Genomic DNA, 16,128 nt, shown 5'->3' on the forward strand with positions numbered 1-16,128 from the left:
GATTTTGGATGTTAACTCCTTATTAGGTGTATCATTGGTGAATATGTTCTCCCATTAAGTGGATTGTCTTTTCATCTTATTTATAGTTTCTTTTACTGTGCAAAAGTTGGATGCAGTACCATTTGTTTTTGTTTTCTTTTGTTTCTCTTGCCCAAGGAGATACATCAGAAAACAATATTACTAAAAGAAATGTTTGAGATTTTACTGCCTATTTTTTCTTCTAGGATTTTTATGGTATCTAGTCTTACATTTAAGCCCTAAATCCATTTTGAGTTTATTATTATATAAAGTGTAAGAAGATAGTCATTTCATTTTTTTTGCATGTATACATCCAATTTTCCCTTATTTAATAGAATGTCTTTACCCCATTGTATGTACTTGCCTCCTTGTCAAATTATTAGTTGACCATAAGTTGGGGGTTTATTTCTGGGTTCTCTATTCTGTTCTATTAATCTACATATCTGTTTTTATGCCAATACCATACTCTTTTGATTATTATAGCCTTGTAGTATAGTTTGATATAAGGTAGCATCATTCCTCCAACTTTGTTCTTTTTTTTCCCCCTCAAGATTGCTGTAGCTATTTGGGGTCTTTTGTGATTCCATATAAATTTTTAGAGTATATGTTCTAGTTCTGTGAAATACACCATTGGTATTTTGATAAGAATTGTGTTGATGGGGAAGTGGGAGGAGGTAATGGGGGGAAAAGGGAGAAGGGTTTTCAGGAACATGTATAAAGGACACATGAACAAAACCAAAGGGGGGTAGGATCAAGGGTGGGAAGGGGCAATGACTGGGGTTGAGGGGGGAGTGGTGTAGGGAAAATGGTGACAATTGTACTTAAACAACAGCAACAAAAATTAAAATAAAAGAATTGTGTTGAATCTATAGATTGTTTTGAATAGCATGGACATTTTAACAATATTACTTTTTTCTATCCATAAGCATGATATATGCCTTCTTTTGTTTGTATCTAATTTTCTTTCTCAGTGTTTTATAATTTTCCAAGTACAGGTCTTTTACCTCCTTGGTTAAATTTATTTCTAGGTATTTTATTTATTTTTTGATGCAATTGTAAATGGGATAGTTTTCTTAGTTTCTATTTGTGATAGTTCATTACTGGTGTATTAAAATGCAACTGACTTCTGGGGATTTATTTTGTATCCTGCTATTTTACTGAATTTATTTATCAGTTCCAATATTTTTTGGGTGATATCTTTAGGCTTCTCAATATATGGTATCATGTCATCTGCACATAATGAGTTTTACTTTTTTCTTTTTAATTTAGATAGTTTTTTCTTTTTTTTGTCTGACTGCTATGGCTGGGACTTCCAGTACTATGATGAATAAGAAGAATGAAATTGGACATCCTTGTCTTGTTCCTGATCTTAAGGAAAATGCTTTTAGTTTTTTCCCATTGAGTATGATGTTGGCTGGGAGTTTTTCATATATGGCTTTTACATTGAGATATATTCCCTTTACTCCCACTTTGCTGAGGGTTTTTATCATAAATGGTTGCTGGATATTGTCAAATGCACCTATTGATATGATCATATGATTTTTATCTGTCATTTCATTTATGTGGTGTATCATGTTAATTGATTCATGGCTGTACTAATATTGTATCCTAGAAGTAAATCTCACTTGATCATGGTGTATGGTTTTTAAATTTATTGTTGGATCCAGTTGGCTTTTATTTTGTTGAAGATTTTTGCATCTATGTTCATCAAGGATATTGGCATATGATTTTCTTTTTTTATAGTATCTTTATCTGGTTTTAGAATTAGGATAGTGCTAGCCTCATAAAATGACCTTGGAGTCTTTCTTCCTCTTGAATTTTTTGGGATTATTTGAGAAGGAGAAGCATTAGTTCTCAAAATGTTTGATAAAATTTACCTATGAAGACTTCCAGTCCACAAGTTTTGTTTGTCAGAAGTTTTTTGATTAATGTTACAATTACATTAGTTGTAATCAATCTGTTCAGATTTTGTTTTTCTTGATTAAGTTTTGAGAGGCTGTATGTTTTTAAGGATTTATCCATTTCTTCCATATTGTTTAATTTGTTGGCACATTTCTTATGCCATTCATAATATTTTCTTATAATACTTTCATAATCCTTTGTATTTCTGTGGTGTCAGTTGTTACTTCTCCTCTTTTGTTTCTGATTTTATTTTTTGGTTCCTCTCTTTTTATTCCTTGATGAGTCTGGTTAAATGTTTATTAATCTTGTTTATATTTCCAAAGAACCATCTCTTGGTTTCATTTATCTTTTGTATTTTTTAAGACTCTGTTTCATTTATTTCTGCTCTAATATTTATTATTTCTTTTCTTTTACTCAATTTGAAGGGTTTTTTTGTTGTTCTTTTTCTAGTTCCTTTAAGTGTAAACTTAGATTGTTTATTCAAGGTTTTTCTTTTTCTTGAGATAAGTCTGTAATGCTATGAATTTCCCTCTTAGGACTGCTTTCATTGTGTCCCATAGATTTTAGATTGTTTTGTGCTCATTTTCATCGTAACAAACATGGCTTTAAAATAAGCTCATGCTATAAGAGAATACAATGCAGTCAGTATGGTGTTAATACTGTGAAAACTATTCACCAAATTGTACTGTATTATAAGAAATAAGGCATTCCTTCATTATATACATTTATTTAATAATACACTTATGAAGTTAAATGATATTCAATTTAATTATCTATTATCTCTTTATTATATTTTGGATAAGCTTAGGTATTATGAAATAAAAATATTTAAAAGAGAGGAAAGAGTTGCTTGTCATTAATTCCAAGAAAATGGTTTTTCTCTAAGAATGCATATTTTTGAGTTTACATGATTATTAATAAATAATAATTTATTAAATTAAAATGATATGAGTAGAAGTAACCAGGGAATTAAAGAATATACATCAAATAATGTCCACTTGGCAAAATGTCAAACATTATAAAAATATAATAGTGTAGGAATAGCCTAAGCCACTGGCTTACTCAAGGTGGCCATGAAAATGATTGAAAGAAACCCATTAACTGGTCAGGTACGAACCTACCTGACACAAACAGTGGGAGCCACCAGCTTTGGAGCAATGACCAGCAGGGTGAAACCAGAGGCCTGTCAACAATGACTCCCCTCACCATCAGTCTCATTGATATGGGTAGTCCTTTAAGCTGGCAGAAAGATCACATTTAGAATGTTCTCTGCAGAGAGCAAGGTCCAGTCTCCTTGGTGTGAGTGGACTAAAAAGAGCCCTAAAAAAGTAGATGAGGAGTGGGCAGGACTAGAGACATACACACTCAGGAAATTCAAGTGGAAATCTGAAAATCAAGGTGAAGGCCATGTCATATTATTGTGTAGGTCAGGGATCATGGTGCGGTGTGACTTGCCAGGGAGCAGAGAAGTCTGGGCGGAAGATAAATTAGCTCTGGTGGAAATAACACTGCCCCTGCCCTCAGCTAGGCAAATGTGGAACTCAGAAATATTCCAGACCCCACCTGCTGTTGAGTCTGGTTGCTGTTGTACTGCTGCCCATCTTGACATTTTGAATTGCTTTAGATGAGAAACTCACATCCAATGGAAAAAGAGTCATGGAGTTGGGAGCTGAGCTCAGGGTAAAGCTTGGCTACTTGGAGTGAGGTGTAAGGATCAGCAACGTGGACATCGCCTGAGAGCTGCCTAGAAATGCAGACTCCCAGGTTATGCCCCAGATCCACCAAACCAAGACTCCAACAAGACCTGGGTGACACTGCACACACTGAGATTTGGCCAGCACAGGATCATCACAGGACTTAAAAGCCTGCAGCTCAGTGAGATTGCATATGGCTGCAGGTGATAGGTAGCCTTTTTTACAGTCCTTTCTGCCAAATCTAAATAAGGGCATTAATAGAATACAGGACGATTTTAAACTGCTATACATCTGATGGATATATAGACAGAAGTTGGCACTCCTAAAAAATATAACTACCTTTCATTTTCTTTGTTGAGACTATATCACTATTTTAGTTAATCTGAGTCTTTCCTTCCTACTCCCAGAATCAACTATTACTACCTCCTAACTATGTAGTAGAAGGAATATAACAACCAATGCTACCTACTTAAGGGGGAGTGAATTCCATCCCCAGAATAAACTTGAGGAGAAAGTTGTCCATCCATTTCTACCATCTTAGCTACTGAAATGGATGATTGACACGCCAATCTCCCTGGCCATTGTCCACAAGCACTACTTAGTGATCATTCAAAGAGCCTCACAATTAACTCTACAAATTTCCAAAGAAACTGGCTGAATGGACTAAACTGACCGTTATAATCAGAGGAGCTTAATTAAATGAACTAGTGTGCAAAATACATAAACATACCCGGCTTTTATTCACAACAGCTCTCCCACTCATTGCTATAAATACCTCACCAGCCCCTTTGGAGTTTGTGGACATGGATATGCTGCCATTTCCTCTTCTAATCTCCAATTGTTTGGGGGTCTGGCCAAGTGCCACAACGGAAAAGTTGCCATGCTTGGTGCTTTTTTACATGCATGCCTTCCACAAAGTAATTATTACTTCCTGGAGGGCCGAGGGACTAAATTTAACTTTGGCCATAGATTTACTCCTGTGGTCACATTTATACACACATACTACTAAAAAATAAACGAGAGTTTTCTTTCTCCTCCATATATGTCCATCTCATGGCAAAGGGAATACTTTTGTTCCCATCTATGTCTCATGAGAACCTAAAAGTGATAGAAAGTCACCTTATTTGAGAATTGTTACTTCCCCAGAACAGAGCATTCATTCTCAAATTGATTCTGTTCAGAATGTTTTCCATATTGAAATGAGACAACTTATTGCATGTGGATCTTAGCCAGAGAAACCTATGACTTTTCTATATTATAATTGCCTTATTACACCAGAGTGTCCACATTTTAGTGGTGAAAGAAATGACTGTTTAGCTTGGAAGACTTTTTAGTCTAAGAAGATAAAAGCCTGGGTGAAGAGTGTGGGTGTGTGAGGGAGTAACAGTGGCCTTCAGAAGATGAAGTGTTAATGTACAGAGGATGGAGACCAGCTGCTTTTCATCCCCACTGAGAGCAGACTAGAGGAAACGAGCCCACATGCTCCAGGGGAACTTAGGGAAGCTGCTTAAGCGAGAGTGTCCTTTCGTACAGGGCCAATTCTGCAGGAAATGGAGCCAACAGAATTTCTAGAAAGAACTTGGGATGTGGCTCTGAAGAAATTGTATATTATTTTAGAATTCCCGAATTAAGAAAGCTTCCAAATATACCCTTAAATTATTTAATTTCAGGGCACATTATCATCTTCCTTTTCAACAAATCACCAGCACATGCCTAGCATTTGTCTCTTAGCACTGCGCTGGGAGAAGTTCAGCAGTCTCTTCTGCTCTGTGGTGGAGTGGGAAAAGCAGGGTCTTTGGAGCCAGAAGAATTTTGGTTTGGATTTCAATTTTGCAAATTACTGCCTTCATTACCTTGGGTCCTTATCCAACCTCTCTGAGTTTAATATCCTTCTTTGTAAAAGACTGACTTCATAGAGAAATTACTACCAGTGAAGATAGCATATACAAGTTTCCTAGTACAAAAACAGGTACATATTAAGCATTTAATAACAACACTGGGTACTTGATAATATGAGCTACAAGGCCTGTTAGTGCAAGGGATTGTTTAATAATTAATTGTAAAACTGAGAATTTATTCCTAGTTTACACTTTAAGAAACTGAGACACCAATAGGTTAAGCTAAGTTGAATAAGGACATAATATTATAGCCAATAAGTTGTGAGGCAGCTAATCAATGAACATATATCTTGAATTCAGGACCTGGTGCTCTTCCTACTGTACCACACTGCCTTATATTATATGAAACAAATTAAGGGGATTGAGGTTGCGTATAAGCATATGTACCTATTATTAAAATCCATAGTTTTCAAAACTCAGGCTCTCAGAATGTCTTCCAAACCTGGTCCCTGTGCACTGTATTTCCCTCTTTGGCGCATCCAATTTATTGGCAGAGGGAGGTTTTCATCACTGAGTTAAGAGACGTACCAGTTAATCTGCTTGGAAGAGCTCTCAAAAATTATGAAGTCTTTGTAATAAAGGGAGATATGTTGAATTTATTTTAGATCTTCAAACTATTTTTCATCAATTTATATTATTTTATCTTTTTATTTAATCAATACACATTTGTTGATCCAGAGCAGTAATAAGAATTTATGATGTAAAGATGCTCTGTCTAGTGAAAAAGTATCAACAAATAATTGCTATGTAGTGAGAAAAGTACTATATTATAAAAGACATAAAGCCCTCAGAAAGAGCAAATTGGGGGAAGTATTTCAAAGCAACTAGCATTTGAGCCAGGCCTTATGTACTGTAGTAGAGTAGACATCCAGCCAAAGATTTGGTAAAAATGCCAAAAAATCTAAAAAAATTACTGAGCTGAATTTATAGAAAATTTTAATATCTTATGTATAGTAATTCAGACTCATGTTACCATAAGAAAAGTAAAATATTTTAACCATGAATGACGTTACAATGTTTGATGACAAAGTCAAAATACAATGCAAAAATATTAATGCTAATGTTTCACTGTGAAATTAAATCAATGTACAGATTTTTCTTTAGAATATTATTTAAGTCGTGGGCGCCAAGCAACAACTTGCTTATAGATCTGCAAATGAGGGAGGGAAATGTGTGTAGACGTGGTTCTTGGAATGGCCAACCAGATTACCTCAAGAATGTTTGACTTGTTCACATTTGCTCTTGCAAGATATTTCTACACATTAGCTGGCTTGGAAACTTTCAGGCAGTCGTTTCTAAACCAGATACATTAACTAAAGTGGTATTTTCATAACTTTAAAATGCCCCAGTAAATCTATCAGCCATTTATTTTACAATTATAAATTGCTGTTCTGAATAATTTTGCCATTTTGCTATATGTTCTGAGATATCAAAAATATTATAAGTAGAATATTAAATTAAAAGGCTTTTTTTAGTCAAATGCACATTCCTTTCATGTTTTGACTAAATATTTAAATGGAGTATACATTGGAGTGTGTATGAACATTAAGGGAATAGTTTTGGCATTTTAGGTTACTTGTTAATAACTTGTAGCTAATATCTTTGAGATACTGGTTCTGGGTTTTATTTGGATATTACAAGGAAAAATAATTCTGCAAGTTCTGAGTATACCAGACAGAAGTTATTATAACAAAAACCATCCTTATAATTGGATTGAAGTTTAGATTCAAATATACGGTTTGGTAATTGTTACAGTGCCTATAATAGTTGGCATCTTTGTGTGAGTTAGTACCCATGAATTTGGTAAGCATGTGCTTGTATATAGAATGCTGGTCATGCTATATTTTATCAAGTACATATTGTATGTGGGTGGATGCTTATTCAAAATACCATAAAAGGCAAACTTAAATTTCTCTTATTTAGGCCTACTCCCATCACACATATCCCATATTTGATGTTCCTAGATGTAGGGTTTTCTTTGCATGGTTTAATTTTCCACTGGTGTGATTTGTGATAAATCCATTTTTTCCTGCTGTTTTCATGTAGATTTCCTACTTTTCCTCTGGAATCTCAGTAAATAATATTTATTTTAAAAATGTTAAACTGATCCAGTGTCTAATATGATAATCACACATTACAATGCTTATAATTTGATTTTACAAAACCGATAGAATAAAACCATCATAAATAAAGTCTTAAAAAGTACTCTTGACTATTAATAATGTGAATGTTTTTAGCATTCGGAAAGTGTAATTTGTTAAAGGGTTCTGCTAACCAACTGCCAACAAGATGTTGTCTTTCTGAAGATGACAGTATGGTCTGAAGAATAAAGAAAAAGTACTTGCCGTTTATTATAAGCTAACACATAAAATAACACTTGATATTCATAGAAAACACCATTCACTTTTTCTTTTAACCAAAGAAACAATTCTTTTTGCAGTGGTTTGGTATTAATCCTGAAGTTAGTCAAGTCTGTAAAAATAGTATACAAACTATAGATTTTAAATCAAAAATGTTTATTGTAAAAAAAGGACCTTGAAAATTGTTTTTAAAAAAGAAACATGATTTCACAACTCTTCAGGTTCTTTAGATACATTAGCTGTAGAAAACCTCTCACTTTCATACAAAATTCATTCAGTCATATAAAAATAAACACAAATTTACACTGACTCAGCAACTATACAGTTATTTTCAAAAGGCACTTGGAAAGGGTGTTGAATGCATTTAAAATACTTTAAGTACATTACTGAGTTTCTAAGAATCCTTTCTTGCACTTATTCCCATCTTTAATTAATTTTAGAAAATCATTAAATTTCTTTTCAAAAAGTAAGACATGGAGCATGCACCAGGAATGTTCAAAGCTTCCCTCCTCCCCCAAGGCACATACTGTTCATTGGCAAAACACAAACAACAACAATAACAAAAAGAAACACTTTTAAGGCAGACTCCTGTGTTTTGTTCTTATTCTTTTTTTTCCTTTCTCTCCTAAAAATACAGTTTAAAGCATTATAGGTAATCAAAAAAGTCTTTAATTCAAAAGTTGTAACCAGACATTAGACATGTAATGAAGTAAACTTGGAATAGTTTATAAGTCACCTGAGATAGTGTCTGGCAGATTCTCTTCCTATAACAAATTCTATTACAAACTCTATTACAAAACAATACTGTTCTTTTCAGTTGAAATGAGTTGGCAGCAATGTAAATCTTTGCATTCTTTCTTAGTAAGAATAGATACAATGTGCTTTTTGCTTTACCTTTGAAGAGAAAGATCCTTGTCTTTTATTCTTTCTATCTAGCTGTCAGTAAATATATAGTAATTTTAAACTTCACATGGAAAGAATTAACTTTAAACACATGGATTGCGTGCTCTTGCAGCTTTGTGTGTGTGTGTCTATACACATTATTTGGTCAGTATGCAAAGAGAAAATGCCTTTGGACTTTTATTTATCATTTGGAGTTGGAGTGAAGAAATGCATTCTGCTCGAGTAAACATTGGTTGCGTCACTCAGTGCGCTACACAGCAGCCAGATTCCTCATGTTTGTGCAGAAGAGACATTCTGGAGAAGGTTTTGGAGCAGTTTTTGCACTGGTATTTCTTTACATCAGAGTGGGTCTGCAGATGAGCCCTCAGATTTGATCTGTCTGCAAATGCTCGGTTGCAGTGAGGGCAAGAAAAAGGCTTCTCCCCTGGGGGTGGAGATGGAGTGGGGGGAGAAAGAAAGACAGTCAGTGTTTGCAGAGGAAATGTAAAGACAGATAACAGTTATGAATAATAACATTTTGCCAAAAAATGGGAAGCAGCAAAACTTGATTAAAATTCCCCATCATAGATACTTATTTTAATATCTAACACTAAGGTAAATTTAAATGTTGCATTAAAAAATCACACTAAGCATATTATAACTGCTGACAGTTAGAAATAATTCATATATTTCTAGGACTTTCAGTGACTAAAACTTTCTGCTTTAGCAGGTGAAGCTAATGTTTAGCTCCTCCCAACATTTCCCAATACTTCCCCTTTTCCCTCTTTCTGTATTATGACTAAGTTTGGATAAATGCCTTGACTCTCTGCAGAATGTGCTAGGAATAAAAAAAAAAAAGCAGCAGCAAAGAACAAAACAACTGAAAACAAATTCTGTTCTAACTATGCAACTTGCTGCGGTTGACAGATATCACAGCAAGAATATCACTGACAGAAAACTATAGGAAAACTCTTTATCTAGCTATCAAATAAATTGATTGAGATAGCAACATTTGTATTTGTTGATTATTGGAAGCAGTTTCACAGAACACACATTCAAGTACATCTTTCTTGATTTTCTAACTGATCTTTGAGACCAAACCTTCTGAATCTACTTTCTAAAGTTTCAATCCTATTTGCAGTCTCTGGAGCAGAGGCTATTAACAAGAAACGAAGCAGTTTGTGCTCCAAGGACTTTTGAGTCATCAGGAAGTAGCTATAAATGATCATCCATCATTTGAAAGCATTACTGGGTCACTACTCAATGCAAATCCCACAGCCAGCCCAGAGCGTCAGTCTATTAGAGAGTAACATTCCTGTCTATGTTTTCTCTTACCAGTGTGAGTCCTAATGTGTCCTTGAAGTAACCAGGGTCTGGAAAACGCCTTGCCACAGATCTTGCAGACACAAGGTAAGGTGTGGGTCCGAATGTGCATCTTAAGGGCGCCCAGGCTCACATATTCCTTGTCACAGTATTTACAGCTGAAAGATTTCCTAGACTGGGCATCACAGTGCAACTGCTTATGTTTGGCCAGCCCAGAAAAAGTTGAATAGGTCTTATTGCATAAATTGCACTGAAACTTTTCAGCTTCAATGGCATGCGGGTCTGAAAGCTTGGACTGTAGTCTTTCCTCTTCATCACTAATGGGGCTTTCTGAGCCACTGTGGTCCTTGGATGAGGTGTCAGATGGAGAAGGGGGACTCACTCGCCCCAAGGATGAGGCGTATCCGGAAAGAGAAGAAAGGCCATTAGGTAGTGGGGAGTGGAATGGAGCTGCCGTAGTCCACACGGTAATGGGGCTGTATGCTCCTGAGCTGAGGATCTCTGGTTGTGGTATGACAGGCATGGGGTAACTCTCATAGAGATATGGGGAAATAATCACTGGGAGGGAAAAAAAGGAAAGAAGATTAGGGTAAAACAGAACTTTAAATATACACCAAGAAGCTACTTGGCAAAAAGTACAGGCCTTTATAATGAAGATTTCATTTAGTAGTCATTGCACTTAATGTACACCTATGCTTCCTGCATACACAGTGTGACAGGAGCTATACCCCCAGTGAGAAGGGTAAACTTACACTTTCTGTTTAAAGATACATAAAAGTTGTTTTCAGTTTTATGCATGGGTTATTTGCAGGTTTTATGACTGTCAATATCAAGATACGTGTAAATCAAGCTACTTTCTAAAGGAAAGGAGCCTTATTACAAGAAAAAAAAAAAACAGTAATTCAACAGTTGCATACTGTGTTACTCATCGTCCTTATATTCATTATGCACGTACATACAAGCTTCAGAAAATGAAGTTGCAAGAGTTGAATGAAATGTTCCCTGTCAGTTAAAAGTTTAAAAAGTTTTCAATTAAAATTCATTCAAAATGGCCAAAATAATCTGAACTCTCTTTTAGGACACTATTTAAAAGAAAAACAACCTAGTATTTCGTTCTTTTGTAGCATTTGAGTTGTAATATATATCTGTATTTATATATGTATATAAACTTTCCTTCCTTCCTTCCTTCTTCCTTCCTTCCTTCCTTCTTCCTTCCTTCTTTCCTTCTTTCCTTCCTTCCTCCCTTCCCTCCCTCCCTCCCTCCGTCTTTTTTTTTTTTTTTTTTTTACCTGTGTGTGTGTCCAGTTCGCTGTAGTTTGGCTTTTTGGAGGCGTTGAAATGCTTCTTGACCAGGAAAGAGCGCGGCATCTTGCAGGCGGGTCTGGCAGGGGCCCGGCGCGGATAACGGTCCGGCGGGAAGACGCGGCCGGTCCCTATATCATCTCGGCCGGCAGGGCTCGGGCTGGGCCGCGCTCAGGTGCGGCAGCAGGATGGCCGGCGCCTCTGAAGTCGCCTGGTTCCTTTACGAACTAAGCCCGTTTTTTGGCTGGGTGGGTTTTTTTTTTCTCCCTTTTGCAAGAAGGAGCCAATCACAGCTGAGAGGTTCAGATTTCAGCTCCTCCCTCTGGGACAGCTGTGAACAGAGGAAGAATCTGTTGTCAGACTAAATTATTCTGGTTCAAAATGGGCTGTTCTTCAGGATTTCAGTGGAGAGGAAAAAAGTGCTTAAGTATTTTCAAGAGAGGTAATTTCACTTTGGCTCTGCCAGTTATTCGTGCTCGCTGAGCGCTAGATAGTCCTAGGAGCTGTGCTTTCTCAAACGGGTCTGGCTTCCATATGTCGGGTGAAACAAACGCCACGGGACAGAATGTTCGCTGGAGGCAGGAAGGGGTGTCCTGCACGATCCCAGGTCAGCCTCTGGTGTTAAGGAGAGCCTATATTTGGAAGTGGCATTTAGAGACATTTTACTTGTGCAGAGACCAAACAATTAACTCTTGGCTTTTGAAAAAAAGGAGGGTGGAAGCGAGAAGACAAAAGCCCCTGTGAGGGAGGAGGGCGCCTCCCGCGGGGGGCTTCCCTGGGTCTGTAAAGTGGCCCTGGCCACATGCCTGGCGGGTCCTGAATGCTGGGAATGCACTTCACGTCTTTAAGGCTCAGCGAAGCCGGAGGCTGCACTTCCACGTGAAAATTAAGTAATCATGTCACCGTGTTAGCTATGCTGGCTGGAAAGAAATGCTTTGTAGCCCATGAAAGAACTGCTTAAGGAAGAACTGGGAAACTGCTGCGTGGGGTGCGGGAGGGCAGTGGGGACGCAGGGAGCAACAGGAAAACTGTCATTAAGGACCGTGAAAATTTCTCTCATAACCGCATTTGACAAGAGTTTTAAATCTTTTCATGTGTCACTACGTATTTTATGGAAAAAACATGACTGGGTCATTACAGACAATTAATTATTTTATTTCCAATATTTATCTGCTTTCATATGGTGCTATTTTCACCAGTATAAAGTCATCAATATTCATTTCAGTAACTGCTAGTTTTCTGTACTGTGTTTATAAAGCAAGGATACCGTTATGAGTACTGCTTTGTTAAAGTTTTAAGAAACTAGTCTAGTAACCAACAAAAATACTCTAATTTTGTATGTAGTATTAAATCTAAAAATATTCAAAATGGCCCATTTTAAAAGTAATTACAACACTGTGGGGACTGACTGTGCAAATGGGGAATGGGCTGAGTAGAGGGGGCAAAGGGGGAGAAATTGAGATGACTGTAAACATAAATGCTAAACAGCATAAATGATAAACAATTTAAAAGAAAAAATAAAAAAGGTGAGATAAAAAAGAGTATGTCAAAAGTATAAATATTTCACAATACTTTATTTTTAAAAAGAAGCTCTACTAATGCACATTTCTAAAGCTTTCCTAAATATTTGTTTAGATATATGTAAGTATATAAACATGTAATCACTTTAAAGTTTTAATTCAGCTTTAAGTTATAATTATCTTTATAAAGTATATTAAATAAACTCATATTTATTACAAAAAAGTAATTACAAGTAAAATTTCACCTGTGCTTTCAAGTATCTCTGCCCATTCCAGACTTTTCTGACCACCGTTTACTGAAAAGATAAAGGAAAGAACAGATTTGCTTGTTTCTAACAGGTGCTGGGAAAAAAGAGTAAAAAGGAAAACAACTGTGATGAAGTCAAGACTTGTAGAGGGAAAGTGCACTGTCAGACTGCCTAAGTTCATAATCTCAGGATGAGAAAACAATCCTGTCTGCTGGGGCTGGGGGATGCTCACTCACAGGTTTTCTGAGCTATTTCAATGATTCCTTTGTTCTTCTTCCAACAGTCACTGATTTAAATATTGGAGAAAGGAATTTAGGTGAATATTTATGTTAAAATAACTATATTTGTAGGAGATAGGAATATATGAATATACATTAAATTCCTCCAACACTGTAAACTGGAGTATAATTCAGACCAAGTTTCTGAGCTTGCTGGTTTTTGTAAGGGTTTATTCAGATCTGGACCCCGGCTTATTGAAACAGGAGTCCTCCTGCCCTTTCTACCCCATTTCCTACAAAAGGCACATTTTGTTGGAGATACAACATAGTTGACAAAACACACACTGCCACGTGCTTTTATTTCCTCCTTTCACTTTATGCAGAGTCTATTCACAACAGTTACGAGTGTTATTTTGTTATTTACTTATTGGTAGCTACAACACAATAACTTGCTAAAGTATTTTAAAAATATGTTTAAAATGTTTAACAGTAATTCACTATGGTTGAAAAAAACAAACAAACTTGAATTTGGATTACAAATGCGTAACTGAGCCAAGTCTCCCACTACACGTCCAAGGGGACTCATCGCACACGATACGAATCAGAGTCAAGGCATGTTACCACACCTACTGGGACAAGTGCATAGTGTTCGGGATCGTGTATGAGGCATGTCATTACACAGGTCTGCGTGGCAACTAGTCACACGTAGACCTGTGTGAGGTCTGGTCTGCTGTCAGGAGAGGGAAAAGCTGAGCGCTGATAGCGTGAGTCAGACAGGTGCTCTGCTCAGACACAGCAGAGGGCATCTGGCGCCAGAATGGTCAGGTAAGAACTGGAGAAAGGAAGTCAAGTCCCCACCCAAAGCCCAACTGCTAGGGCTCTTCTAGGACAAGATGGAAAGTTCTTGTCCTGCAAACCTAGGGATCATCTGGAAAAGTTGGCATTAGTCACTGACTGAAAAACTCCCTCTTGCCCAAGGACAGAACTCTTTGTTAAGACAACAAGATATTAGGTTTAAAATGTTTCACTTGGGCAAAACAAATCCAAGTGGATTTTGCTAATGTAAGAAATTAGTCTTAGGTTGACATAATTAGGGTCCTTGGAATAATGAGAAAATGGGGCTTAGCCGGAAATGCTGTGTGTACTCAGCCCAACCAGGGTGAAGCTGGTGGGCAGTAAGGAAGGCACAGACTCAGTCCGCCCTTAGCTTCCCGACAGTTAAATGTGGGGTAGAGAGAAACGAGGAAAGGAGAGAAAGTACTGCCTGTGGGCAATTTCTCAGATCTGGGCCCTGGCCCCTAAAACAACTTGGTTATCACAGGGGAAATGGGGACTTAAAAAATATCGTTCCCTATGGTTGAACAACACTAGAGAGTTCTTTCCTTTACTTATCTTCTGTGGGTATATGGGACATCAGAAGTCCAGGCAATATAATTCCTTAATTGTCATGAATTTTATTAGGCTGTGACTTGATGTGACTCATCTAATAGTCTCTTATTTTCTCTGTTTTCTGAACTTTGTAAATTAAAGGTCTGGGACCTTGTGGGAGGGCTAGCCCTTCCCCATAGGCTCTCTTCTACTGGTAGGATTTTTCCTGGACCCAGTTTTTCTCATGAAACAGGTAGTGTTGCCTCGCCAAATAGGGAAATAAATTAGATTCATGAGGTTTGAGAATACATCTCAGGTTTATTTACTTTGCACAGAGATTTGTGTACATTTAGGTATTTAGGTACATGAGAAGCCATGCAGATGTTGACTACTAAGTTTAAGAAATGGAGTAAATCTAGCAATAGAAGAAACCATGGCTTGGCAGACACAGAAAATTCATCTTGCGCTGTGCCCTGGCTCCTAAAATGCACGACATCTCTTTCTAGCTGTAGTTCGTGGGATGTGATCACCTGGAGTGGGCGAGGGAAAGTTAATTGCCTTAAATGATATATAGTTATGGAATATTGCTAGTTTGACTGTGATATCTTAGAGAATATTATAATGCATTAATAATTTTTCAACTAGATAGTAACAAAGTTTATTGCTCATAACTTCAAAGTTTGAGTGACAAAGATGTGATATCATTTCATGGTTTTGTATATACTTACTCTTGTATACATACGTACATCTTTATATTTATATTCCTGATTCATAATTTAATTCAACCTCAGATAAGATAAACCAACCGCTAAAAGAGAAATAAATGTGGCTTTTTTTGTAGTACAAGTTTCTCTATCTGTAAACTATATTTAATACTCTCCTTATTTCTTTTAGGATGATTTAGGGGTAAATATTTCTCAATATGAAAGGGAAAATAATCAGAGTGAGCATAGGATTCTGCTTCTATATTCTGAGCTTCATAATTAGGAGAACCCTATTTCTCTGGGGATATAGATGGAACTACGTACACACCCAACACACATAAGTGTATCTACTTAGTAATGTTAACAGAGCTAAATGTGAATGTGTGTGTGTGTGTAAATTGTGAAAAACAATAGCAAACAAATGATGTCAGGATGTCCCTCTGCTGTTTAGGAATTTCTATTATTTCCGGTGTGTTCCCAGGGCCGTGTTCACCATGCTAATAGCCACTAGCATTTCTGTCTATCTGGAGTTAGCTCTAATTCTATTAGCTCCGTAAGTAGCATCATATAAGATTAGTAAATATTTGAGATTACTTCAAACAAGAAACCTTATAGAACATAGGAACAACATTTTAATGAGATTTTTTTATGACAAATTACTTGTGTTCAGAAATCACGTGTATTCAGAATT

The 16,128-nt window shown here is 36.6% G+C and overlaps 1 protein-coding gene across 1 annotated transcript; it reads right to left on the reverse strand.

Moving 5' to 3' along the window:
- Positions 1-7,962: 7,962 nt before the first annotated feature.
- Positions 7,963-11,626, reverse strand: SNAI2 (snail family transcriptional repressor 2). The gene is made up of 3 exons (XM_024578310.3): positions 11,367-11,626; positions 10,090-10,635; positions 7,963-9,199 (listed from the first exon to the last, which is right to left on the reverse strand). The coding sequence occupies exons 1-3, from the start codon at positions 11,443-11,445 to the stop codon at positions 9,018-9,020; spliced, it is 807 nt and encodes a 268-aa protein (XP_024434078.1). The 5' UTR covers positions 11,446-11,626; the 3' UTR covers positions 7,963-9,017.
- Between the last annotated feature and the right edge of the window lie 4,502 nt (positions 11,627-16,128).

Source organism: Desmodus rotundus, chromosome 8, assembly GCF_022682495.2.
Source record: "Desmodus rotundus isolate HL8 chromosome 8, HLdesRot8A.1, whole genome shotgun sequence".
In the NCBI taxonomy this organism is placed as follows: Eukaryota; Metazoa; Chordata; class Mammalia; order Chiroptera; family Phyllostomidae; genus Desmodus; species Desmodus rotundus.

Coding starts and splice junctions, on each gene's coding strand:
- SNAI2 (XM_024578310.3), bottom strand. CDS start 11,445: ATGCCGCGCTCTTTCCTGGTCAAGAAGCATTTCAACGCCTCCAAAAAG. Junction 10,636..11,366: donor CGAACTGGACACACACACAG/GTAAAAAAAAAA, acceptor TTTCCCTCCCAG/TGATTATTTCCCCATATCTC. Junction 9,200..10,089: donor ACACATTAGGACTCACACTG/GTAAGAGAAAAC, acceptor CTCCACCCCCAG/GGGAGAAGCCTTTTTCTTGC.